The sequence below is a fragment of the Falco rusticolus genome, chromosome 6, assembly GCF_015220075.1.
Source record: "Falco rusticolus isolate bFalRus1 chromosome 6, bFalRus1.pri, whole genome shotgun sequence".
NCBI classification, from domain to species: Eukaryota; Metazoa; Chordata; class Aves; order Falconiformes; family Falconidae; genus Falco; species Falco rusticolus.
Genome location: NC_051192.1, coordinates 39,227,807 through 39,253,567, shown reverse-complemented (window position 1 = coordinate 39,253,567; position 25,761 = coordinate 39,227,807). Strand labels below are relative to the sequence as shown.

The 25,761-nt window shown below is 43.2% G+C and overlaps 1 protein-coding gene across 10 annotated transcripts in view; it reads left to right on the top strand.

Moving 5' to 3' along the window:
• NHSL1 (NHS like 1) overlaps window positions 1-25,761 on the top strand; it is a 187,514-nt gene that overhangs the window by 119,980 nt on the left and 41,773 nt on the right. For 8 of the 10 annotated variants that reach the window (XM_037392009.1, XM_037392008.1, XM_037392011.1 and 5 more), the window contains exon 2: window positions 12,500-12,652. In XM_037392009.1, the coding sequence (XP_037247906.1) occupies window positions 12,500-12,652 (153 nt within the window). Of the gene's footprint in view, window positions 1-9,677; window positions 10,229-12,499; window positions 12,653-25,761 lie in introns of those variants that run through there. The other 2 variants (XM_037392017.1, XM_037392016.1) reach the window with 1 other exon arrangement.

The following is a 25,761-nucleotide window of genomic DNA, read 5'->3' as shown; positions in this document are numbered from 1 at the left end:
AGAAGGGTACTTAATCAGCTTCCCCATGTCTTCTGTGTGCAGGCAGGCAGGCTGTGGCCTAACTATTACTAATTTAAAGGCTGAATTCCCCAAAGCACTGCTCGTGGCTGTTCAGCTTGTTTAGGCTGCAGCTCGTGGCTTTTGTTTGGAAACTGATTTTCAATATGCCAGGGACCATCTAGGCTACCAGCAAGGGCTTGTCCCTGTCAGCTGAGCACAAACTGTTATTGCTGGAGACTAGGCTTCTGGAGAAGAGAGAAAAACTTGTAAATACTGTTGTTGAAAGGCAAATTACCTAACGGTGGTGCCTTTTCCGTGGGGGTGCTCAGCTACCCACTCTGCGAGGGGTTAGTGGCCATGTGCTGCTCATCCCGAAGGTCTCATCCCCTATCCGTCTGATTTCAGATCTGAGCCACGATGACTATGGGACAACTTTTCCTCCTCTGGTTCAGTGCTGTCATTTGTTTGTCCACTGTCCTTTGGGTGCTTTGACAAGGAGTTAAAGAACAGTGAAGTTTTACACACAAGAGCTGTGGAGCACTTTTGTCATTGCCCAAAAGCATCAACAGAGGTTTATAAAACCATTTCTCTGCAATTTCGTGATCTGTTTCAGGGGAGGCTAATTAAACTTGTAGCTGGGTAGTGTGTCCAAAGCAGGTTTGGCACCTCTCCTAACTGAATGATCCCTCACAGTTGTTCTCGGCATCAACTTTTAATTAGCCTGGCCCTCCTCTTTTTTTGTTAGATGTTTGTCACAAACACGGTGGCATGACTAGACCAGGGACAGTGGGCTGTTGTTTGGTGGGTGTGAGCAGGTCCCCAAGCAGACGGTGGTAGCAATGTTAGGTTAAATAATTAATAGCATCAGAGAAAAAGACAGTCTTTTATGCCCAGTAGCTAAAGGTGAGCGCAAGGTTTTTTTCCTGTGTGTGATTCTAACCTTGTCCTCTTAGGTTTAATTGATCTAAAGAGGAGCAGGATGCTAATTGCCCTGACATAAAAAGAAATATTTTCAAAGCCTGTATGAACACAGTTTAATTTTTTTTCATTTCTGGAGCAGGGTGTATGCTCTGTACAGAATATTAGATGTTGTGGAATGTGTCAGATACTTTTAATAGCTATGGTTTCAACTATGTTCTTCAGACCAGCCATGGTTTAAAAACAGAGATTTAAATTGAGTTCTGGTGGGCATCAGCTTAGGTAATTCCCTGGCATGGTAGCAAAGCAGGGATCCTATTCAATGATGCTTCTGTCTAACTCAAGTGGACTGGGATTGAAGTTTGCTCAGTGTTGCATTGCAGCGTCCTTGAAGGGTGCCGAAGTCTACAACTGCTTGTATCATTACCCATAAAGATGGGAAAAAGGAGGTGCTGTTTCATGCATACTACATACTGCAGAAAAATTTTGGGGGAATATAGCTGTGGTTTTATTGATTGGTTTTCCTGAGGGTATAAACTTTATTCACACTGACAGTGTTATTGATTTCCCATGTCCTTCTTTACGTTGACCTTCTGCTCCAGGGGTCAGCCCTGCCCTGGAGCTGGCGGGAGGTTTCCCACCTGACTCTTCCAGACTGTTTTTAGATGGAGCTCCTCCTGTTTTCTCAATAACTTGCAATGTAAAACGCTGCCCCCTTCCAATTCTGCAATAGCACAAGCTGTGAGTAGTTAGCGGTCCTCTGGACAAGTCTGTAACCCAAAGCTGAATTTGGATTGTTGTGCATAGTTTAAAAATGCAGCCACTGGGATGTATGTTAGTTTTATCAACTGTCTTGAGATGGCAGGATTGTTTGCTTAGTAGTAGAAACTACTTTGGCTTGTTCTTACTGTCTTCATAATAACAGCTACTGGGAAGTTTCAGGAGTGGCTGAGCTGAGCAGGACAGTTGATTGTTGCAAGCTTGTTGTCTGGGCTGGAAAACCCATGGTATTTTTGCACAGAAATTTATTTTTAGACTCTGCTTAGTTGTCTCCCTATTTGTTTGTATGGTGTCTCGTCTCTCTGATCAAGTGTTGGAAATCTCCAAGCTGCAGTGTATTTGCTGTTGGCAGGATGATATGTTTAGAAGCTCTTTCAGAAATATAGCGGTGGTTTTAGTGCAAGCAGTGTTGATCTAAATTGTGGATGCATGCTTGCGTTTCAGTTCAGACTTTCAGTCTCAAGAGTTCAAGTGAGAGTTCACCACTGGAAGCAAGTTACTCCGAAGACATGATGTCAGGTTACAGAGCATGTGATCTGTTTGGAGCTGAAGTGCAGGTGGTGGTGCCATAGCTGCACACTTTCCACGGTTTTCAGATAAAAATAGTAAAAAAGCTTGAAGAAATATTTAAAACTAGCATCAGCTGTCTTAAGTTTTACACTTAAACTTCTACAGCTTTTCAAACTTCAACTCCTTCAACAAAATACAAACTTCTCTGCAGTTTATATTTTGTGCTAAGCAGGGAAATGGCAGGATACCAAAAGAGACATTTTTGCAATTAAAAATTGTCTCTTTTATTTTAAAGGTTGTATGTTAATCTCCTTGTCAGGTTACACCTTTACTGTTTGTTTGGTGCTCTGAAGTTCCCCAGCCACAGCAGGGAATAACTTTTTTTTTTTTTCCAAATACAAGAAAGGGTAGGTATCTACAGTAAGGATCCTGTAGAAAAAGTAGGGATCTACTTCATTCCCTTTCTGGCAGCAAATGGATGCAGAAATGGCAGACAATGCAGGACGAGAGAGAATCCACTTTTTGTGGATTACCTTTTGATGAAGTAGTTGGTGATGCCTGTTTGCTTAATGCCCCCTCTTACTTACTGAAACCGTCTCCACGATATTATGAATTGTGTTACTTGTGCTCACTAGTGCTTTCTGAAGATGTTCGGTGGCAAGGCACTTTTTTTCACAGTAGCATCATTTAAACTGCTAGATGCATTTTGCTACCAATCCAAAGAAACTCAACTATTCAGCTGTTAAAGTTGACTGACCACAGCATGTTTTGAGGTTTGGTCTGCTCGATTGTGTATGATTAATAGCAGGGATGTTTGCATCTTTGACACTTTTAATCAAACAGGTGGTAACAAAATTTTGAGTTGGTATCCACATTATAAATTTTGAAAGTTCGACTGATTAGCAAGATTAGGAGGCTATCCTTTCATTTGGCTTTATTGAGAACTTCTAATAAGAAGATGCTGACCACACAAATATAATCTTAAAATTTTATTTCAAAATCGGTTGGTGTTTGATCACGTTTCAGATCCACGTGCTTATCACCAGCCAAAGACGTTCTCTGCAGATGCTGTGGGATAGATGTTGGTTCAGTTATTTCTTGAGGAGCTTAAAACAGGTTGCTGAACCCTGCAGCAACATAATTATTAGGTGACTGTTAATTGGCTCGATGCCTTACTTTAGTTTGGAGAACATTGTTTTTCAGGGCAGATCGTGCCATTATTTAATTGCAACATGCCAAGGTTTTCACATTTTGTCAAAAATCTTAGGGCTTCAGGGACAATACCAAAAGTCACAACTGATAAATCCATTTATTATTTGTGAACCTTTGCTTTTACTTATCATTTTACTATTGTGTTGTGCAGATAACATTTTCAGGTGAAGTTTTTGAAAGTTTCTAACTAAGAAACAGAACTTTGTTTTCAGGTTGCTGTGTGAGACAATGAGCAAGCACTTGGTGTTTGATTTTGGTATGTGCAGTTATATGATCGTATGATGACTGATATTTTCCAAGGAGCTTAATTTTTTTATTTATAGATCACAAAGTTCTTAGGAAACTAGAGGATATACTAGCCTAATCTTAAGAGAGGGTGTCTCCAAGCTTAAATGTGACTCACTCTGAGTTTATTAAGAGTCAGCAGAAAGAAAAAAAAAAAGAATCCGCCAAGTCCTTATACCAGGGTAATCCATATATAAATAAAAGCATGCCAAAGACCAGTGTTGGGTGGGGAGATGGAGATAGGCTGCAAGAATTCTTTCTGTGATCTTTAAATAAGTGAAATGAGTGTGTGGAGCATGTCTCCTTCAGGACACCCATAAGGAGAATGCAAACTGAGATTAGTTGAAGGTATCTGTTGGATATTAGTGTGGATCCACAAGTGCACAGCTGCCAAAGATGGAATTACAGGCTGAACAGGGAGATTGTTTGGGACAGAAGTTTAGAATTGGCATTTTTGCAGTCTCGTTTTGTTGGTTTCACTCTGAGTCCTACAGGATGAATCAATGAGAAGACTTACCTAAACTTGTCTGCCTGGTATTTTTTCCGTCGCTAATTCAGAAGAGAAGTATCTTCTCTAGGGAGCATTATTAGGGCAAACAAGAGTCAAGATTTTGCAGACTAACTTTATTGCTGCAGCCATTTTTTGATTGGTTCCTCAGGATAAACCATAGCATAGGAGCATTGAGGTGGATTTGGAAATTAAATTGGGAATATTTCCTGGTGGCATTTTAAAAGGCTCTTCTTAGGGAGAGAGAAAAGTACTCTTCTGGGAGCTGATGTTGCCCCAGCCTGGGTTCAGGAGTAGCCAAGAGAAAAAGGATTGTGCCCTGCAATGTAAAACAAACCCGTGGAACAAAATTGCACATTCACTAAATGTTTTCTGTTCTCCTGCCTGCAGTTAGAGTGTGTGGGGAGATGCTCTAACTAAAGAAACTGCTGCTTTGTCTGCAGGCAGCCCTGCCCAAATGCTCCCTTTTCTCTCTGGTGATGTGTGTGATGTGTTTGCATGATAGAGGATCCTGTGGAAAGATGTTTTGAATTGTCAAAGGAATGAATTAGCTTTATTGTGCTGTGACCTAAATAGGATCATCAGATCAATCAGTCTGCTGCTTTTCTGTCCTCTCTGGCTTAGGTTGTGCTGCTTCTCCTTCTCATCTTCCTCCCTCTTGCCCCTGCCCCCGCCGGGCAGCCCCTTTCCCAAAGCCTGCAGCCATAATCCCTTACGAGACGAATAAAGGAGGGCACTGCCGGGGAACCCTCGTTAAAGCAATACCTGCTCCCTAATTGCCTGCGCAGGGACAGGCTGAGCCCCCGGCTCCCCTGCCAGTCCGCTGGGGCGCGGGCCCTTCTTGGCTTTTTGTTGCAGTGCCTTTGGGATAAAATACTTTTTCTCCTTTGTTCCCTCTCCTCCAGGCATTCTCCTTCTCTTCCTCCTGATCCCAGGTTTAATGAATTGCAATTTCTCAGTAGCCGGGGAAGTATCGCGCTTCACCGAGGCTGAGGTTGCCTTGAAAGAGGCCATTGTCAGCGAGCCGAGCTGGAGACAGGAGGGCAGCCGAGTGCCCCGCCGCCTGGGACTGCCTTTGTGGACCGAGCACTTCTGTTCTCCTGAAAGATGCCGGGACTGGCTCAGAGGGAGGGAGAAACCCCTTCTGACCATAAATTACTGACTCCCGTGGGCTGCGGGGATGGCTTTGGCTCCATTTAAGCACCAGCAAGTGCTTGACAGCATGGGTGAAGGTGGCCAGAACAGGCATAAAGCTTGGGCACGAGTTTTGAAAACACTTGAGGCATTTGGCCTCAGGTACTTGATGTTTCTTAATGATGGAAGTTTTGCCTAGATGTAAAGGTGCAGCTTTCAAGGCCGGGTGGTGTTGGTCTGAGCCAGGCAGGAGCCTTGTGACCTGCAGGAAGGCGTTTGTAACCCTCCTTGGCTTCATGCTGACCCTGCAGATGCCTGGGTGCCTCTGTGCAGCTCAGGGAAGGGGTGCTCAGGGGTAAGTTCCATAGCTGCTCCCCTCTGGACACTGCAGCTTCTTGGAGGGGGCAAATGGGGGTGTCAGGGAGCTATCCCATGCACATCCTACACAGACCCATCCCTGCAGGCATGCTGGAAACCACTGCCCTCCAACAGCTTCTTTCCCACGCATCCCCATGCAAGCTGTTGGAGGGTGGCACAGTGGAAACTTACTTCGAGCGAGTGATTGACGTGCCCATAAAAAGCAAAGGCATTGATTTAATTGTTTTGGCTACATCTGCTGGCCAATGTTTCTGCTTTCCCTTTTGCTTATTGAACACACTTTCATTGGAAGAGCTCTTACAGAGCAGTTCACAGCTCAGTTGTATGGTTTTACTTTTCCTTTCCTCTTAAAACACCTTCAGTGCTGTACAGTTGTTTAATGAAGGATTTTTCCATTGTGTGAATAAAGTTGCTAAGGCTTACAACTTAAACTTTGGGTTTTGAGATGATGTTACATGTTAGTAGTTCAATGCATTGTTCTTTCATGAACTTGGTATGTGCGCTGGGTTTGCCTCTCCATGAAAATAAGTGGTAAAATTTGTCTTGATTTGTGTGAGGGAGCAGGAATTGGTTCCTTTATTCTTTTCCGTGATATTTTTTTTTTCTTAACTAAGTACTTTCTAAATTTTGTGCTGCACATGTGTGTATAGGTTAATGAGTGGCAGTAGGAAGGAGAACAGTTGATTCTCACAGATTTGTTAGTGCCCTGACAGACAGCTGCCACTGGGGCTGCTGCTCCAGCTGTGGTTACAAACAACCCAAGAACATCCCTTCTCAGCATTTGTGTTTTCATAAAGCTTCAACTTCTTCGACAGATCTTGTGCGCTGGTGCAAGGTTCAGGGCACTGGTTGTGAATGGGGGCTGGACAGGAGAGCTCCCCTCCCCCAGGGGCTGGCTTGAAATACTTTCGTGGAAGCCAGATATTTCCAGATTGTTTCACAGGCACTGATGTTTTATGTTGCTGTGAATGTGGAGGGGTGGTTGTCCCAGATGGCGGTCGCAGAGCAGGTCAGCTGGAAAGCCCCTCCAAATAGGGGAGAAGGCAGAGAGGAGTGAAGGAGCAGCTGCAGCGCTTCAGGCACACCGTGCACAAGCAGCCGCTCACATTTGCTTCTCTTCTGGATGTACATGGCCTCTTCTAGAAATTAAAATCAGTTTAACCACTCAGGGATTAAAAATCGTTATAATGTGAACTAAAAAAAGACACAGTTTTGTGAATGAGTGTTATACATCTGTGATTTTGAACATGCTGTTTGGCACTGTGTCTTGGACCTCTCATTTTCTTTGCTTCAATCTCTGACTTGTTAGTAATGGAGGAGTTTCTTCTGGGCTGAACTTTGTAATCTAAGGTAACCTTTTCGGTAAGAAGTGAGAATCAGTGTTTGCTGAAAATCTTTGCTATATTTCCTGCATTTCTTGTGATAGTATCCTTGTGTGGTGGGAAGTGAGTGTGATCTCTGCTTGTAAGGATGCGGAAACTGAGGCGGTGGGTTAATATTAACTTGCCCAAGGTGAAGTAGGAAGTGTGCCACAGAGCAAGGTCTTCTCAGTCTGCTACCTGTCTCTTGAGTCATTTGCTTTTACAGAACTGATACCATGGTGTGTGCAAACCTACTGTTCATGCAGGGTTTATCCAGCTTTAACAAACTTTTAATTTTTTTTCTATCAAGGTAATGTTAGGTGAGGGGTTTTTTTGTTGTTTGGTGGGGGGGGTGTGTGTGGTTTTGTCTGCTGCATTGGCAATGTTGGAGGCTGAAGTCCTTTATCTGTTTGCATAGTGACTACAGTATAAATTTTCTCAAACTGCCCTGTCTTTTCCTTTTCTCAATGGTAGAGAGGCAGGGTGAAGAAAAGCGTGTTTCCAACTCTGAGAGAACTGCCATTAGAAGCCAACTGCAGTGACAGGAAGAGCATTTTTAAATGGATTGAGGCAATGTGCTGAATTTCATGGAAGCCAATGGGTTTGGTTCAAGTGAGGAAGAGGCTTTGGTCATTGCATCGCACTAGATCCACAGATACAAATACCGAAGTAGTGTTTCCTTTGGGGTATCCCCTGAGAGCCACTTCTGATGTTTGATCTCTTTATGAGCATGACCTGAGGGAAGGTGGAAGCAAAGAGCAGGGAGGATGAAAGGCAGATACCATCTTCTGCACTGTTTGTTACTGGGTTTGAATAGCTGCCTCCATACTGGAGATCAGGGCTAGAGGACAGCAATCAAGTGCTTGTTCTCAGGCAGGAGAAATGCTGCAGGGTGGATTGAGGATCCAGTAACAAAGAGCAGCACTGCCCTTGGCACACATTGCAGACCTTGGTGAAAGGGGGAAGGGCTGGCTGTCTGAGCCGTCCAGAGTACCCGGGATCACGTTGATACAAGGAGGTTGTCCATGAAAAGGGAACAAAGTCTTGCATCCCAGGGCTTGCAAGCCTTTCTGAGGTGCTGTGAAGACCTGGGTGAGAGTCTGTCTCACTTCCAGTAGCCCAGTCCTCCTCATATACTAGCCTGAAACTGCACCTTCCCCTGTGCAAATACATGGTAGCTCCTCTTTCCACTTACAAAGCCACTTTCTACATCCTAAAAAAGATCAACACCATACTAAAAACTTTGTGGGTTGGCTCTCGAATGGCAATGCTGCTGGAGGTAGAAATGTAGTCATTTTGCATTTGCCTTCAGAGTGTGTCCAGCAAGTGTGCGTTTAAAGGGGTTTTAATAATGTATGGGTAATGGCAAATTCCTAACAGGTGTATTACCGTGTATGTGATTTTTTTTTTAAAAAAAACAACACTAAATAATTATCTTGTTACACAAAAAATTACCCCCTGGCATCAAACTCTGATACTGTGCTTGATGGGAATCAATGCAAAAGCAGAGGTGCCTTCCCCACCGTTGCTGCCATGGCACTGTGATCTTTGGTCCCTTTGACAGAAGTGAGCCAGGCAAAATGTCTCTTGGACCAGCACCTGCTGGAGAGACCTGATGCTAATGGCATTTTTTATGTCAACCCCACTTTGCAATTGTAAAATCTCTGGATTACTGATAAAATACTGATAATAGTATGTGTTCAGACAATGATGGGGAAGCATTGTTTACTGTCTGTTCTACACAGTGCTGAGTCTCAGCCGGTGAAACTGGGAGTGAAGTTCCGTGGAGCATGTGCTTCTTTACGTGCTGCACAACAGGGGCCGGATCCTGCTGCAGCTTTGGGGTCAGTCTAAGCCCCCTGCTGCTGGCATTTTTCTTTTTCCTGAGGAAAAAAAATCCTTCTCATTGTTAACCCGAGGGGGCTTCCTAAGCCTGCTTTGTGAGGGAGGGCTTGCTTCTTGAGCCTGAACATCGTGCAAAGGGCATGCCCTAGGGAGCACATTCATTTGGTGCTTAGCGTTTTCTCTTTAACTCCTGCAAAACTGCCGTGCATTCCTAGGAAGGATGACTGTGGACCTCTGTACAGTATTATTTTTTTTTTTTAAAGACGTGAGGATATAATGTGCATCTCAGAAAGCTGGGCTATTTCATCTCAGTGCACATGTTTCATTTGATGAGTAACAGGTTCTCTATTAGCCAGAAATAACTCGATTTTGTTTTCCATGTATCTGGTCTGAGATGACGCTAACAAGAATAAATTAGGAGTATTACTGAATTAAATTCAATATGTAAAATTAGTGGTCCGATGTCACAGGCAGTGGGGAGCAGTGGGGCTGGGAGGCGAGGCGCTGCAGGGCCGCGGCTGCGCGTTCACAGCGCGGCTCTTTTGGCCTTTAATAAAGTGGGAGCGAGAGGGTAAAAATAAAAAAAAAGGGGGGGCGGGGGGCGGGAGGAGAGAAGAGGGGGAAGGATGGGAGCGCTGGGAAAGCAGGGCATCCTGATTTGCACGAAAATGCAACTCTCATTTGCAACTGGAAGGAGGCTGGAGGGCAGCGGCTGTGGCCGGAGGGCGGGGGAAGGTGCGGGCATCGCCCCCTGCTCGGCGGCGGCGCGGCGGGGGGCGGGCGGCACCTGCACCCCGCGCCGCCCGCAGGAGCCGGGCTTCCCGGAGGAGCCAGCCTTGGAGGGCGGTGGAAAGGATGCGGAGCACAACGGAGGAAATATGCATGGCTAGCAAGAAAGCTCGATTTTTGTTCCCGTGCAAACGTGCATAACAATTAACTTTTTTTCCCCCCCCATCTCCTCCTGTTTTGCATGTTGAAGCTGGCTGTTTTCAGCCCACAAGGTTGCCTGTGAGGAGGGGAAATTCAGGCTAAAGAACTGTAAATGATCTCGTGCATCAGGAAGATTAGACAGATATAAAGTGGTTTCAGAAAAGAAAGGAGGAGGGGAGAAAGAAGCCTGAAGAAGAGAGGTTTGGTGTGCGGAGTTGGAACAGGATAAGTCTGGAAAACAGTCACCTTCCCGCAGCTCCTCCTTTCTATGGGATCTGAACTCCAGGATCGCAGTTCAGCACCTTGAAAATGGTGGTTTTCATCAACACAAAGCTTAAATCTCTCATGAAACTTTTCAAGAGAAAGAGTAAGTAGTTGTGCGTGCTCGCTGATCTTCCGGGAGGCAGCCCAGTCCTGCAGGAAAGTGTGATTCCCTTCGGCTTTGCTCCTGCTTTCCTGAAGCCTCGTCCGAAGTTTATCTCACTCTCTTAGCCACTCAATATGTTGTAGTGTGCAGAGGCAGCCTTGTGAGGTGCTTTTGGACCTCTGCTTTGGGATACTGGGTTGCTTTTGAAGTCCTTCCTCGCAGTGGTTTTGAAGGAGCCAGACTTCCCTGTGTGAAGCGAGCAGTCCGGTGACAAGGCAGAGGGTGCTGGTGTCACCTGCTGCCCAGCACAGTTGTCCCGCTGGGTGCTGGGGCACCCTCCCAGCCCGTCCGGTTTCTGTCCCTGCTGCTGCAGCTGCTCAGCAAGTGCATGGGTAGCTGTGGGCTTGTATCTCAGATATATCTATATAAAGCTTGTTCTGAGCCAAGTGTTGTTTTTTAAAGATGCCGTAGTTTCAGAATGGCTTTTAAAATCCCGACTCTTCATTTAATTCATTAAGATAGACAAGTTGCACTAGAGAGAGTACTTGGGAAATGTGTGTCGACTAGTTTTGATGATCATTGCTCTGAGCAGGAAACTTTAATTTTGGTATTTTGGGACTACAGTGGACAGGGGGCTTGGCAGCTGGTGTTGCCCTCTTCCTCCCCCACCCCCTACTCAGCTAGGGAATGGCGAGGGGTGCTTTTCAGGCAGGTCATTGACCATACCTGTCACTTTTTATGTAATACTGGAGTGATTGATGTTGTGACCAGGTAGGTGGTGACTTGTCAGTTTGTCATGATTTAGGTTTGACCTCTGGTTAGCAAGGATGAGAAGCGCAGGCACAGACTCTGTCAGCCAGTATGCCTAAAAGAGAGGAGAGGATGCAGGACCAAGGCACCTCAGAGATGAAGAGACCAGTCAAAAGTCTTCAAAACCCTTTTTCGAGGTCTGATACTAATCTAAAAAAATTGAAGAAAGGGAGTTAAGAACCCCCCGCCCCAAGTTTTTTAGGGGCAAAACAGGCATTGAGCATTAGGCTGTAGACAGGTTTTGAAATGAAAGGGCATAGCTTATTTTCTTTAACGAGTACCGATTACTTCCATCTGAAGTGATTCTGGCAGATGCACAGTGGTGTTAGGGAAAGTCATTTTTCAGATGACAGGAGGCTGTTGCCTTCATTTTGCTTCTCAGTTTACACACCTCTTCTGCTATCACAGAGGCATCAGACAAGCTTCACGAAGTGATGCTACAGGCAGCGCAGCAGCAAGCAGTGCCCAGGCAGCAAGGAAAGCACAGGGAAGGTGCAGAGCTGGCGGGCAGGTGCTTAGGAGGCAGCACAGCTGCAGTGCCTTTTTCTGCTTTGGAGAGCTAAAACCGAGGATGTGCAGCACGTTGGCTAGAGGCCAAAGGGTTCCTGGGGGATCACAACATATGACCCCCAACTGCCCTTTTCCTGTTTACAGGGTGGAGGGATAATGCCATTCAACTGCAGAAGTTTTTATTGATGATGAACTTTAAACAAAAGGTAATGGCTGTCTCCTGGGAAGCATAAAGGATAAATGAATCTTAGCAATATGTGCTTTGGCTGATTCATTAGTAGATTGTCTGTAGGAACTTTGAACTTGAGCAAGGTCTGTATTTTATTTTCACGTGTGTATTGGCTGAGAAGAGGTGGCCAGAGCAGTCCCTCTTCAGTACTGTTGTGCACTGAGCACTGCTTGCCCACGGAATTGCTGTTGTCCAAATAGTCTTTCCACTCAGAGTAATGGAAAGTAGTTAATTTGTCAGCTTCACTGGAATCTTTGTTCCTGGTTTGAGTGAGCGTGAGGTCAGAGAAGGTTATTTCCTGACACAAATGAACCTGTTGTAATCTCTCATGGCGACTGTCATATTCCCAGGGTCACCTCTGAGCAAAAGGGAACTATCCTGCAATGCACAGCACCTGGCAGGATCAGGGGACAGGACATTTATCTTGTTCGTGAAGACTTGGGAGCTAGAGGAGGGAAAACAAGAGTTGCAAGTTCAGAGTAAATACAACAGCAAGTATAAACATGGGAAGAGGGAAAGGTGTTTCCTACATAACAAATTTAGATTATAAATAAGAGAAGGGTTTTTAACTGTCATGGAAGTGAGGTTCTAGGGAGTGTTTTGATGGAACTACAGTGGCAAGCAATCTTTTTTAAGATGGTGCACATCAAACTTGTGTGTGGAGTTTCATGACACAGCTATCTAGAGTAACATTTAATTTTCTTACTGTTGTTTTGCTGCAGCTGTTTCCAACCTCGATGAAGAGAGTAGATGGACTGTGCACTACACTGCTCCATGGCACCAGCAGGAAAATGTCTTCCTGCCGTCTTCTAGACCACCTTGTGTGGAGGACCTGCACCGACAAGCCAAGCTGAACCTCAAGTCAGTACTGAGAGGTAAGATCCTGCTGCTGACACAAATGTGTCTGGGACAGTAGTTTTTGCCACAGTCTTTGCAAACATATTCAAATTGCAGGCTTTGGAGGAAGTTTATTTGTTTTTCTGCCTGCAGCACATCAGGAACATCAGTGGTATTTACCCCCTCAAACGTAGGGATAGGGCAGAAATGCTTTTGCTATCAGGAGACAAGGAAATGTGTTACCTGGCAGAGCACTCTAGAATGGGAAAGGGGAAAACCTTGTGTGTTTTGGCCATTTCCATTTAGTCTTTGGAATGTTTCCATAATGGTACCTTCAATTTCAGTAAGTCCTGAGTTACTCCACGTACACTTTAGTGCAAGTACCACATCAGAGGTGTTTTATTTGGTGATGTCTGTTGTTGCTGTACAGGGTCATTTGCAGGGATGTGGCTAATTGTGAGAGATCAGAAAAGGCACTGAGAGCAGAGATGGGAAACAGGGAACAGGGCAGTCACAGGGGCCCTTTCAGTAATGGAAGTGCTTTCTTCAGAAGGGTGTAGCATATTTTTAAGGACCTTTTTTACCCTTAGTACCTTCATTGGCTGTACCCGTATGGTCTGGCATGGGAGGCAGTGTGTTCTGTTAGTGCAGCCATGAGGTCAGAGACAGGCAGCCAGAGGGGAGGACTGCAGAACATCTCTCCCTGAGCCAGAAGTTTAAAATTACAGCTTAACTTCTGTGTTCAGGAAATGGTTAACTTAGATTTTTCTTTACATCAGCTATTTAACAAAGAGGGTTACCCTGCAAAGAACCAACTCGTTTCAAGTCTCTTTGTTTCAGCAGGAACCACAGGTACTTGATACCTGGCAGAGTTAACCTGATTTAAAAGAACACTGAAATTTTTGTTTGTTTAACATGACATTTCTTCTTTTTAAATGTGCAGAAAACTTCATTTTGTATGCCTGAATAGATAAGTGTTTGGCTGCCGTGTTTTATTTCTCTTGACATTTCTGCAGATAATTGATTTTCACTGTCTCTTACTAGGTGCTTTTTGTTATGATTTAATAGGGGAGTCTTGACAGCCAGTGTTATTAAAGCACATGCATGGCTCAGCAGATAGCCTGTGTGTCCCCTATACTTTCTACTGGATAATACATTTGTGCAGCCCTTTAGCCTTGAAATGTTTACTGTTCCTTTGCAGCTACACTTCCCAGTTCATTACAAAAGAAAAATATTTGCGTGCTTTAGATTAAAAAGAATACTGCTTTTGGTTAGCTTTTCATAAACTTTTACTCATTCTATTTTTCTGTTCTCTGAGACTATTATAAAAAACTGCATAGGCTAAAATGCTGCTCTGATTTTCTTGTGTTCTATCATAAATGTATCTACTGCAGTTTCATCTTCTGTATTAGTGAATTTATATCTGATACATTTGTGTGAAACTTCCTCCAGATTACACATCTGAAGTCATTTTGGTCTGCTGGGATTTTTCTCTAGAGCTGCTGCTCTTTATAAAACAAAAGCTATTCAGTACTAATACAAATTACCAGTTAACCATTTGTATTAAATAAACTGGCTTGTGCACATGATGTAGGACTGCTTGGTAGTGAAGTGAATTTCAGTTTCATGCTTTCAGGGTGGTAACTGAGAGAGAGAAGGAATTGTAATGCCTTCACCAGACCTCAAGCTGCTGACATAGTTAACAAAACTCTGCTTTTTATTTATTTACTTATTTTACCACAGCCTCTTTCCCTGGGCCATGTTTATTCTCTTTAAGAGTAGTTTTAAAGTAACTCCTTGCTCTGGCCTGTAGCTGTCCTGAGTAGCTACAGCATGAATGTAACACCATTTTCAGTAATTTCATTCTTGCCTGTAGGGGCTTTGAGTAGTTAGAGAGGCACTGACTGAAGATTTATCTGTTTTACTCTGCTGCGGCTTCACAAGCGCTGTGAAATCAGGAAGATGCCAGTGGACATTTGGAGGATTGGGTTAACAGTTCTGTAGCTAACACTGAGTTTCATTTAGTGGACAAGTGCTGTTGTAATTGTGACATATTTGTGACAGCTGCTGAATGGCTTTTCCACCCATTGCTTTGGAAAAGACACGTTTCCCAAAGCTTCTTAACAGGTAGGAAGTAAAAACAGTGCTATGTGATTACAGCACAGAAGACCTTGAAGAAAAGTAGTCTCATAAGAAGCACCACTGGGCTATCATTCTTTAATTCTGCATTTCTTGGCCTCATGATGAAGCTTGCATTTTGACATCTTTTTGGTATTTCACATTCATTGGTTGAGGTGAAGCATGGGGCAGGAGAACGTCTGTATGGGACGCAACCTGCTGCATGGATGGTGGGGAATGAACAGTGTTGGATGACAAGGTGTGCTGTACTCTGTGCAGGAAACAGTGGTGTGAATCCCCCTGTTCTCCAGAAAGTGTTTGCACAAACTGGAAAGGAGTAGAACAAAAGCAAAATTATTTTTTTCTTTGTGGTAAGTTGGAGATGAAGTAGTGGACATGTATAGCAGTGGAGAAATACTTATGTTTGGTAATAGGGGAAACTTCCTTGCAGTAAAGATACTGAAGCACTGAAATACATTTTTGGGGCTATGAAATCATTTTAAGAATAGGTGAGAGAAACAGCACCTATAAATTGTTTTTGTATGTTTAATTCTACCTTTAGAGGAAGTTGGGAAGGGAAAGAGAACCTCTCGTGGTCCCCTCAAACCTCATAATGTGGTCAGGGCTAAACTAGTAGCTATAGTTCAGAGCATTAAAATACATCTGTAAGTTTTCCAGTCCTGTTCTTGTTCAGCTTATGAGATCTGAAATTGCTGGTACATAGCAACTTGATTGCAGACTATTAATTTGTTACTGCATTCGTTGCGCCCTCAGTGAATGGAAAAGTAAGTATAAAACTTAGGTGACAAATAGTAATTCACGTGTAGAGCACAACAGTCATAGAGACCACCTGTAAAGATATTGAATTATTTTGAAAGATTTTATATATTCAAGTAAGATACTCCTTTCTATCAAGGAGTTTTCACCCATCTAATACTAAACAGATGAAATGCTGGCTAGCTTTTAAGACAATGCAAGGCCAAACCTATTTATTCTGGTACAATTTTAGCAGCAAATTTTTGACGCATGGTTCTAGCTAAAAAAATCTAGTGAAAATATCTAACCTGTCTTGAGAGAAATCAAGTATTGTGATCTCTGCATACCTTGACTAGAAGCAGTGTTGTGTTTGGAGGAATAAGAGATTTTTTCATTACTTTTTTTAACTTTGTATATTATATATTAAAATGTCCTCTGCTTATCACATTGTGGAAGTAGATGCAGCATGTGATGGTAAGTGTTGCATGGGAAGATTTTTTGAAGGTTTTTTTACCTATGAACTAGCCTTTTACCCATTTGAAATCAAGGGGAAGTACTGTGCTTTTCCATTATGAAGCTACTTTCAGGTATAAATGGTAAGATCTTGCATTCAAATTTGTTCATAACAGAGGTAAAGCTATTTATCCTTCTTTAGGTGTTCAAGTGCTCAGCTGCCACATGAAGTTCTAAAAAGCAGTATTGTCCAGCAATCTGAATTAGAAAATGAAGCATCTAGAAGCTGGAGTTTGTGATGCACTTACATTTTAATCTAATCTTTGATTCCTTTAAGGTGGGATTAAGCTTTTTTTATTAGCTCCACAGACGTATCTTCTAACATTATGCCATTACCATCAACATCTGCTGCTTCAAATACAGCTTTTAGCCAGGCAAACCGTGGGTGTTACGGCTGCTTTCCATCAAATCCAGGGGTTGTGTACTATGAGAAGCCAAGTACCTTAATCCTGATACCCAAATATTGGCCACATCCGCTGAATTGGCTTTATGTAACTTAATTATAAAAGATATCCCCCCCCCCCTTTTTTTTTTAAGGTTTTGATTGCATTGGGTAAAACAGGCTCTCTTTTTCCTTGGGGAAGGAGCCAGGTGGAGCACCTTGGAGTGCCTGGTGGGGCAGATGGGGTAACATGTGCCATCCAAGGCACCTGTTTCCTTACCCTGAGGGCAAGCTGCTCAAACTGGCCTTTGCTGAGAGCCTGTCTCAAGTGGCCTCCTCCTCATATTTTCATGGTCACTTTATGGAAGGTGTTTCCAGGCATACAGACATTCAGATAGAAACGAAACATCCTTGAGGAGTCTTGTGTGACTGTTGCCTTCTATGGAGTTGTGAAAATAGGTGATGAAGAAGACAGATGAGAAGGAAGAGTTGAGGCTGTGCATGGAATCAGGATCCTCAGATCAGTCCTATTCCCTTGCACTGTGTGCTCTGCTCTAAGGCTGAAGGACTGTTTGACTTGTTTAGTCTCATGTTGCCAGGGTCTACTGAGTGGCTGGACCAGCTCTGAGAGTCTGGTCTGGACAGTAGCAAAGCTACGAGTTTAATGTAGTTCAGCATGGCGCTGGTTCTTTTTCTTTTTAAGGCAGACCATTATTTGTGCTAAAGGAGCAAGTGCCGCATACTGCAGTGTTCCGTACTGCTTTTTGCTCCATGATGCCAAGAGGTTGAGTGAGTGTTCACCCAGAGTGAAGAGGGTAGCACCGTAACACAGCCCTGTCCCTGACCTGGTGCACTGACAGATCTAGCTTGTTGCTCTGCAGCACGGTTGTGTTTAAAGGACCATTGTCTGAAGAAATCCCCCGACTACAGTGGTCTTCAGCTGGGAGCACAGATACCACAGCAGTAGTATATAGCAATGATGCAAATATTTAGTAAGAAAAGTAACTTGAGACTCATTTTGCTAGCTGTACTATAATCTAAAAATGACAAGCAATAAGGCATGAAGCGTGAAGGTGGGGAGGAGACACAGCACTGTTGTAGGTGTTGCTTTGCTTAGCTGGTTGGAGTGTGTCCCAAGTGTGCCTGTCTACCTTCTGGATGGGTTTGCAGCATTAGCGGAGTGTTCACAGGTGTAGTAGGTCCAGTGTCCTAAAAGGAAAGCCTAAAGTAATCTGGAATGCACTGGCCTTGGATAGTCTTGCGAGCTATGAAGAAGTGAAGGAAGAGGAAAAAATGTTTTATTTTTATATGTTCTCCCTCAAATGTGGGTGTAAGTCAGTTACAGTGATGGGGACCAGAGCAGGGCATGTATAGCCAGATTTCCAAGGGGCAGTTACCTTCCAGTTCCTGCAATTAGCACTGCAGAGCACTTTTGATGTAAAAAAAGAAAAAAGAAAATGGGGGAGGACAGGCTTCACTGTTGCGAGTTGTCACTTGTCCAAGAGTTGGGAAACAGCAGGCAAGATGGGAAGGGATGAAATAACCGTGTTAATGTTAAAGGGCAAATACAGCAAGACTGAAATTATATTAGGCTGTCAGGAGATAGCCAGCTCCTGAAGGGTCTGTGGACACTCTGCACAAAGTTGAAGGTGAGAGGCAATGTCTTGTCACACACTACTGAGTACTGCCTGGGCTGGCTGTCCTTTCCAGTGGTTAACAAGGTGTCAGGTAAGTACTGAGGGAGGTGTAGCTGTAAATAGTGGGGACAGTCCATATGCTGACTCTCATACTCCTTTTCAGACTAAAGCTGCAGAGACTTCCTGCACAACTGCTGTACTTTGTGCCTTCCCCGCCCCCCCAGGGCTGTTGATTCAAGCTATGTGCATAATATGGGGCTCGTTGTTCCAGTGTCTGCGATGATTCATTTATTATCTCATCTTCAGAAGAGCTGGATTTGGCTGACTGTAGCTTCTGTTTAGCTTTGTTGGCCAAATTCAAGGAATGTATTTAAGCAGCAGTGATTGAAACACTTGATTTGTTTTCCAGAAGACATCTGGTTAGCATTGTCAAATAAAACCGGATTTAAGTAGTTACTCATAAAGCCTCTATTATGTCTTGCTGTAAGACCCTCCAGACAGGTATGTGTTTAGCCTTTGTTTTCGCAGTGCATCTGCCAGATCACTGTTCGGATGAGCAATATTAGGGTCAGCCCTACTAGTCAATAATCCTGCTGAGAAGATTATGGACTTAAAATAATCTTATGTTTCATTAAAGAGTTGCAAAATAGGGGGAGAACCACTTCATGTTAACAACAGGTCTGGTTCAGGTTCAGAGAGATGTCAAGATGTGAGCTTCCTACCAACTGGAAACTTTAATGAAGTAGAAGACCATTAACGTCTAGGGGCAGACCATATGTTCTGGAAAGGTCTTGGAGCTGTAAAATCAAAAAATAGAAATCAACTCATTTCTCATTATTTTAGTTTTAGTAGTCAAGTTAGTACTAGAGACTCTGCCCATGTATCCTGCCCTTTTTACTGCTTGTGATTTAATTCACAGTACATCTGTTGGTGGTTTTGGCCAAGTTCCTGTACTCCAACTGTCTTTTCTAATAAGGAATTTTAAAAAGCAAATATTCAAATGAAACTAAACAGAATTTGACCGGGAGTCTGCACTGCACATGTTTGAAAGCTGCTCTTGTGCTGAAAAATTGTGTTACTTGGAAGCATTTAGATTCCCTATTTTTAGGTTTAGTTACGTAGAGCAGTGCTTAGTGTAAAAACATACAGGGTGGTTATATGTAGATTGATTACACTGATATCTGTGGTAAGTGAAAGGGTTAAAGGAAGGCAAAAATTTGGTTCAAAATAATACTAATGATATTTTTTTTCTTAAACCAGATTAGTGTGTTTTCTTAGTGTTTTATGATACAAGTCAGAATCAGTAGGAAGATCTAGCTGACAGATTATCAAACCTCACCCTATTTCAGATCTGTGCCTTTAGTGGAGAAAAGAAATTTAAACTGTTACCATCTGTGGTGTAGTTGTTTCAATGCTAGGTACAGCAACTTCCATCACAAGGAATGTCAGACGTTCAGTTATTTCCCTTTTTGCTTTTCTTCCTCCTTCCTCTCTTAGATTAGGGTGTTACACATGCTTGTTTGCAGCATTTTAGATAGCTTTAACATGAGGTGTCCTAGGAGAAAAAAAGCAATAAAAACTCCCTTCATATTTTTATATTAGCTGTGTTCAGTTGTCTAAATATCATAAAAATGCTATAGAAAAAGTGGGGAAGCAGGGAGAATGATTTTAATGCCAGCATCAAACATGCAAAAGGAAGCAAATAAACCGTTAAACCTAAGACATCTTGTCACCACTAAATGTAGTCGTGTAACACACTTGCAGAAATGTAAATTAACTCAAGACAAACGGTGTTAATTACTTTGAGCACTCCCTAGTGACAGCTTGTTAACAAATATAATTTGTCATGGCTGTTGCATTTTGGTGCCATTAGAAAGGTTTTTTGTATGGCTAAATCATGCAGATTACCTGGGAAATTGAGGGTGGGATTACATGTTGTTAAAAGCTTCAAGAAGAGAAAGAAAGGATCAGCATGTTTATATTGACTTAACCCTGTTAAAGGTATTTTCACATTGTAGAGTTCCTTTTAGTTTGGATCCTTCTTAAAGACTTGCATCTGATTTGGACCCTTGGAAAAGTGTAACTGCATACTTGCTTTGCGTTAGTGTTGCATTTCACGCTCCATACTTGCGCTGCATCAAGTACCTGCATAGCTGAGCCCTGAAGCAGCTTGGAGAAGCTGGTCTGGAAGCGTGAGCTTCCCAGCCTGGCTGGGCATCCAGTAAACCACATGAGGACACCCTTCCCAACAAGAGAGCAAACACTTATGTGTTGGAGGGCATAGACCTAACAAATACATTTGGTGGCTTTCAGTAGGACTTCTTTGAAGTATTCATTCAACAGACTTTTCCCATCACAGAGTCCAACAGCCCACAGTTAGCATTACCTTCATCCCATGGAGCCCAAGACACCTTTGTTTCTGGGAAAATTCACACAGCATCTGTCATTAAAAGCTACCTGTGTAGCTGTGCTTGGCTGCTTTTTCAGAAGAGGAAGCACGCATAAGTCTCTTGCAAAAGTCTCGCAGACCTTTCTTGTTACTCACCAAATAAGAAGGCCTTGCAGTAAATAATTCAGTTTTCCTGGTGGGTTAAAAACTTGCCACTTCCATATGGCACTTGCTTGTGGAAGAAGTGTTGGGTACCAGTGTTCACTGTCTCCAGGCTTGCTTCATGCTTTTCTATATATACTGTTAAAAATAAAGATCTAGAAATAGTGATGTAAAATTACATTTTGGGGGAAGAGAGGAGAATAATAGGGAAGGTAGCTAGATTGGCAAGGCTGGTATTAGCCAAGGCATCTAGATCAATCTGTTGAGCAGAAGTTTTTTCAGCTGGGCTGGCATGGTACTGCATCTGTTGAAATTCCTGACCCTTTAAACTAGGAGTCAGAACAAAACAGTGCACTGGATATATCACAGCTGAAGTTCATGAACTTGCTTTGCAGTCAGCATTGGTTACAGTTCAGTTGTTACACAAGTGCATCATTGCTGTGGCTTTACAACATATTTTAAAGCTTTGATACAGAGGCACTTTCTGTGATAGTCAAGGTCTGCAGATGATATGGGGATTTATACATTTAAGGGAAATGGGATTTGATCCAAGCTGAATGAATTTTTGGGAAGAATATAAAGTGGTAGAGGCAAGCTGTCTGCCTCATATTTAGATCCAGGGACAAAAATAGATGCTGCGTTGGGATTAAATTTGAGCTGGTTTTTTTGAAGTCATATTTAGCATGAGATATTTGTCAAAAACAAGATTGCCTTTATACAGCTCAGCTTTTATACAGCCTGTTTCATCCACACACGGTGAACTGTGCATTCTTATCCCGTTTACATATGAGCAACTGACTCATAAAGCACAGAGCAAAAGGCAGTAATTTTAGTTAGTTTTACTAACCAAAGAGACCTTTGAACTAGGGCATTTGTTTTAATTATGGTCCCGGGCATAATCATCCTCACTAAGCTCTTTATCTTGAGAAGTTACCTCCCTGAAATTCCCTGGTTAACTTCATAGTCCAGAATTACCCTGGTCTTATCCGTGTCTTACTACAGTGCTGCAAGCAGGCAGAGAGGCAGCTGCACCCTTTGAAGAGGTCCCAGTCTGGTACATGTGCTCAGAGCATGTCTCGGTACGTAGCAATACCACCGGTCCCAAACAAAGTGTAACTCGTGACTGTTATGTTTCAGATGGAACCTTTTTGCCTAGCCTTCAGAGCACATTGTTACGAAGGTGGAGATTTAGCCTGTGCTCATCTCATCCTTAAAGAACTTAAATTTGTATCTATGAAAAATACTTTAACTTGCAGCACTTTATTTTAAGCAGCTATTGGATGAAAAGCACATCGTCCTCAGAAAGTAAAGATGTTAAAATCCCTGTTACGTTCTCCTGCCCCTCTTGAGAAGAGATGCCTGCAGCATTGGACCCAGCTTTGGTCATTACTGGTGTGGCAAAGACGAGGGTGTAAGGCACCTCAGGTTCTTCCTCAGTTGGCTTTATCCTGAGGTGCCTCACTATGTGCTCGTGTGCTGTAGGCAGAGCATAGATACCCACTTGGACTCTGAATTTAGGAGGCGCATACATGAAATTTAGGTTGTGTCATGTCTCTAGATATAAGTTCTTGACTGGATCTAACCTGAAGTGATTTGCTCGGATGCAGTAATGCCGGGTCAGGTATTCAGGTCTTCTGACACCCACACCTGTTGGTCTTAGCTGTCTCGGCTCAACTGAAAAAAACAAATTCAAAATATGCATGAAGTAAATAAAAATTATATGCAGTAATTTATCAGCTATGAAATAGAAGGGTTTTTTAAAACAGAAAGCAGTGATAGAGTACATACTTTGATTATTAAAGTGCAGTGTGACCTATAAAGTAATGGGTTATTTAAAAAAAATTGCTTCTACAAGACAAATGTATATTGTACTACAGTCTGGTTTTAGGTGAAATTTTGAAAAGCTACTTGTGGGACAGTGTTTGTAGTCCTGACTTAGGAACATGGTTTGTAGGTATTTACAGAAGTAGGAATTGCCTACAACGTTTGAAGACTAAAAAAATCCCAACCGTATCTGACCTCAGGGAGCAGAGCAGTTTTCCAGTGATAGGTACAGTGAATGGATAAATGTGTTTTAATATACTAGTCAGCAGATTTATTTCTGTAGTTGACAGTTTAGCTGACTCTTGCAGTTAATAGTCTCTCTCTAATACCAAGAAAAAAAGGGGAAAGAAAAAATCCCACTCTACAAAATACAAGTTACAACGTGAAAGGCTCTGCCAAGAAGTCACCCTGACTTTAGCTGAGATAATTTTTCAAGCATGCAGATGCAGCTGTCAGCTTGTCACTTGTCCCTTCTTGCTCACAAGTAGACAACAGCGGATGGTGCAAAGGCAAGTGAAGCGTGTGCTGGCTTTCCTCTTTCTTCCTATGCACCAGGGGGGTCCAACTGGCATTTTCTGCCTGGGTTGCAGTGATCGATCTCAAATTCCAAGTGCTGTTCTTGGATACAAGGCAAACTCAGATGTTTCTGGGATGTTATCTTTCTGTCTTTCATTGCTTGACCCATCCAGTGGGATGGCTAGTTATGCCAAACAAGTCAGAGCTATTCAGATGTTTGACTAACCTTGATGCCAGATTTTGAAGTTTATACTTGTGAATATTGTGGTAGCTTTATTCTTTAACCGGTGTCTTTACTGGTTACTAATAAATACTTAGAAACACAGAAAAGTGATTTTTTAAAATATTAAACTCTTTAATACGTTTGCAAGAGTGTGTCTGAGTGCATACGTGTGGATGTGGACAGCTACAGTGCTCAAGGCCTGATTCTGAAACAGTCACATGGGCAGTGTTTACTTGTATGAATAAATCTCATTAGGGCTAATTTAGTGAGTGATGGCTGCATGTTCAGGCCTGAGGTGCGGAAGACTGGTTCCAGGGTGGCGGCAGCAAGCTGTGGCTCTGCACTGCCCTGTGGCTGCATCCTGGGGAGATGTCGCATGCTCAGATGGGGTCCAGCCCTGAAAACCAGCAGCCTGCAGCCTTTCTCCCTGCAGCCAAGTCAATATGGGGCGCTTTGACCCTGGCAGGTGAAAAATGACACCTAGTCTTCATTTACAATTAAAAAAATAGTAATAAATTTATGGAAAATTTCTGAAAACGACTGTGAATCCGTCTCCCTCTGACCAGTTCTGCTGCTGGAAGGGTGATGCATTTTCTTTCATATAAACTTCAAGATACTGCAGCTAGTTTTAGTGGTAGAAAGGTCAAAATGTAACCAAAGTTGGTTAAAGGAGAGGCAGAGCCGATGCATCCGGTCCCGTCTCAGCAAACCCATCCTTCCTTCTGGCGCGAGCAGTGCAGTGTGTAAGTCTGACTAAGCAGACAAGGTAAATGTTAATCCTGGTTTTCCACAGTAATACCATGTCAGACGAATTACTGAGGTGTCAGTGCTGTGCCTTCTGTTCACTCTGGTGATTTGTGGCTCAAATTATCATGTGAGAATATGGTTTCAAGTTGTTGGAAAAGCAGTAAATCGCCTCCGTGTGTGAGGGTTGCTACTGTGCGTTACCAGTGTCTGGGTCAGATGCAAGTTCCTCACATAAAATGAAGAGGAGATCTGGGCTGAGTGGTTTTGAAGGTATTTTTATACACTTGTCTAACTGCCTGTCACAGAGGCCGTAAGATTTTACATGGAGAAGTTGAGTTATTCACTACAGCACTGAATTCAGTGCCTGTGGCTCAAAATTCTGGTGCAGGAATCGCACTTGGCTCAGTCGAGCCCTCGCTGTCAGTGTGGTGCTGCTGGTACCTGCCTGTTTCCCTACTGATGTGCTCACCTGCTGTCAGTGAGAAGCACATCCCCAGCACACTTCTGTCTGATGCCAGGATTTAGCAAACCCTGCGCTAGTGCAATCCCGAGGAGACGTATGAGTGGTTGGGTCTGTGGCAGCAACCCAGACATAATGGTATTGGGCACTGACAGCTTTAATGCATTTTCTTCCATCATGCATCTCCTGAGCATCATATCTACCCTGTTCCAGTAATTGTGGAAATTATGAGGAAAGCTTTAAAAGATTTTTAACCACATTTCCCATACGCTTTTTTCATGCTTAACTAAAACCACCCTGTGAACAGCAAAACTCAACGTCAGGCAAAATTTCCTTCTCTAGGAAGGGTTTAACTTGTACCACATAAGTGGGGATAAATTATATTACAATACAATCTGACTACAGTGATTTGTAAGCAACTTTTATAATACAGAGGAGGATTTGAAATTCAATGTATCACTAGTATTGAAGAAAGAGGAGAAGAACTAACCTATGGCTTTACCGAGCCAGGAAAGCTAGGTAGAAGCAGGGCAGCAGAAAGCAGCAGGCAGCACCCCTGTGCATTCAGCCCCAGAAGCAGTCAGAGGATGAAGGGGAGGTAGTTCCAGCCTTCCTGCCATGGCATTACCCAGTGCAGCCACCGATCACAATTGCCGAGGCATTGGCTCTTACTGGCTTTGCCCAGTGTTTGTGTAAACAAAATTGGTTATTTTGGGGCACAGTAATATCATTGCACATTTCAGATCAGATCCATGCAAGATTATGACTTCGAGCTTGACTGCAGCTTTGAACTGGCAGGTGCATCCTCAGGAACGGGTGTTTGCATCATGCCTGATGCAGTCTCCTGGGGTTTGCCCTGGCAGTTCTTTGGCCAGAAGTATGGAAAAGCTGTGCGCAGCTCTGTATGTTGGATAATGTGGGTCATGGCAGCCCTGCCAGTGGGTCCAACCAAGAGCGTGTATGTCCCTAGTTCAGCTAGCACCAGCGTGTTGTCACATTCTTAAAACTGAAGATTTTCAGTAACTGGGACTGGCTGTATCCTTCTGTTATCTAGTCAGCATCAGTACAGACATCTCTAAAATAACATGTGTAACTAAGAACTTTTTCACTTAACTCAGTGTATAGTATAGTATCCTCTCTGTTTGAGATTGCGGGAATAGGACAAAGTATTGCTTCTCTGGGAAAAAGAGAACGCCTGGAGTCTTTCCTAGATTAAGGATTTCTAGCTTCTTCATTGGTATTTTTTACATAAATAAAAACCTTTTATCTGAAAAACACAAGCCTGATTGCTTATAGAAGACCATGTGTACCTTTAATAATAGTGATGAGATGGGGCGTGCCTCCAACTGGAATAGTTTTTAAACAGAAGCTGCCACCCTTGGTCTGGCAGCGGCAGTAGCTTCAGTTAGATGCAGTGATC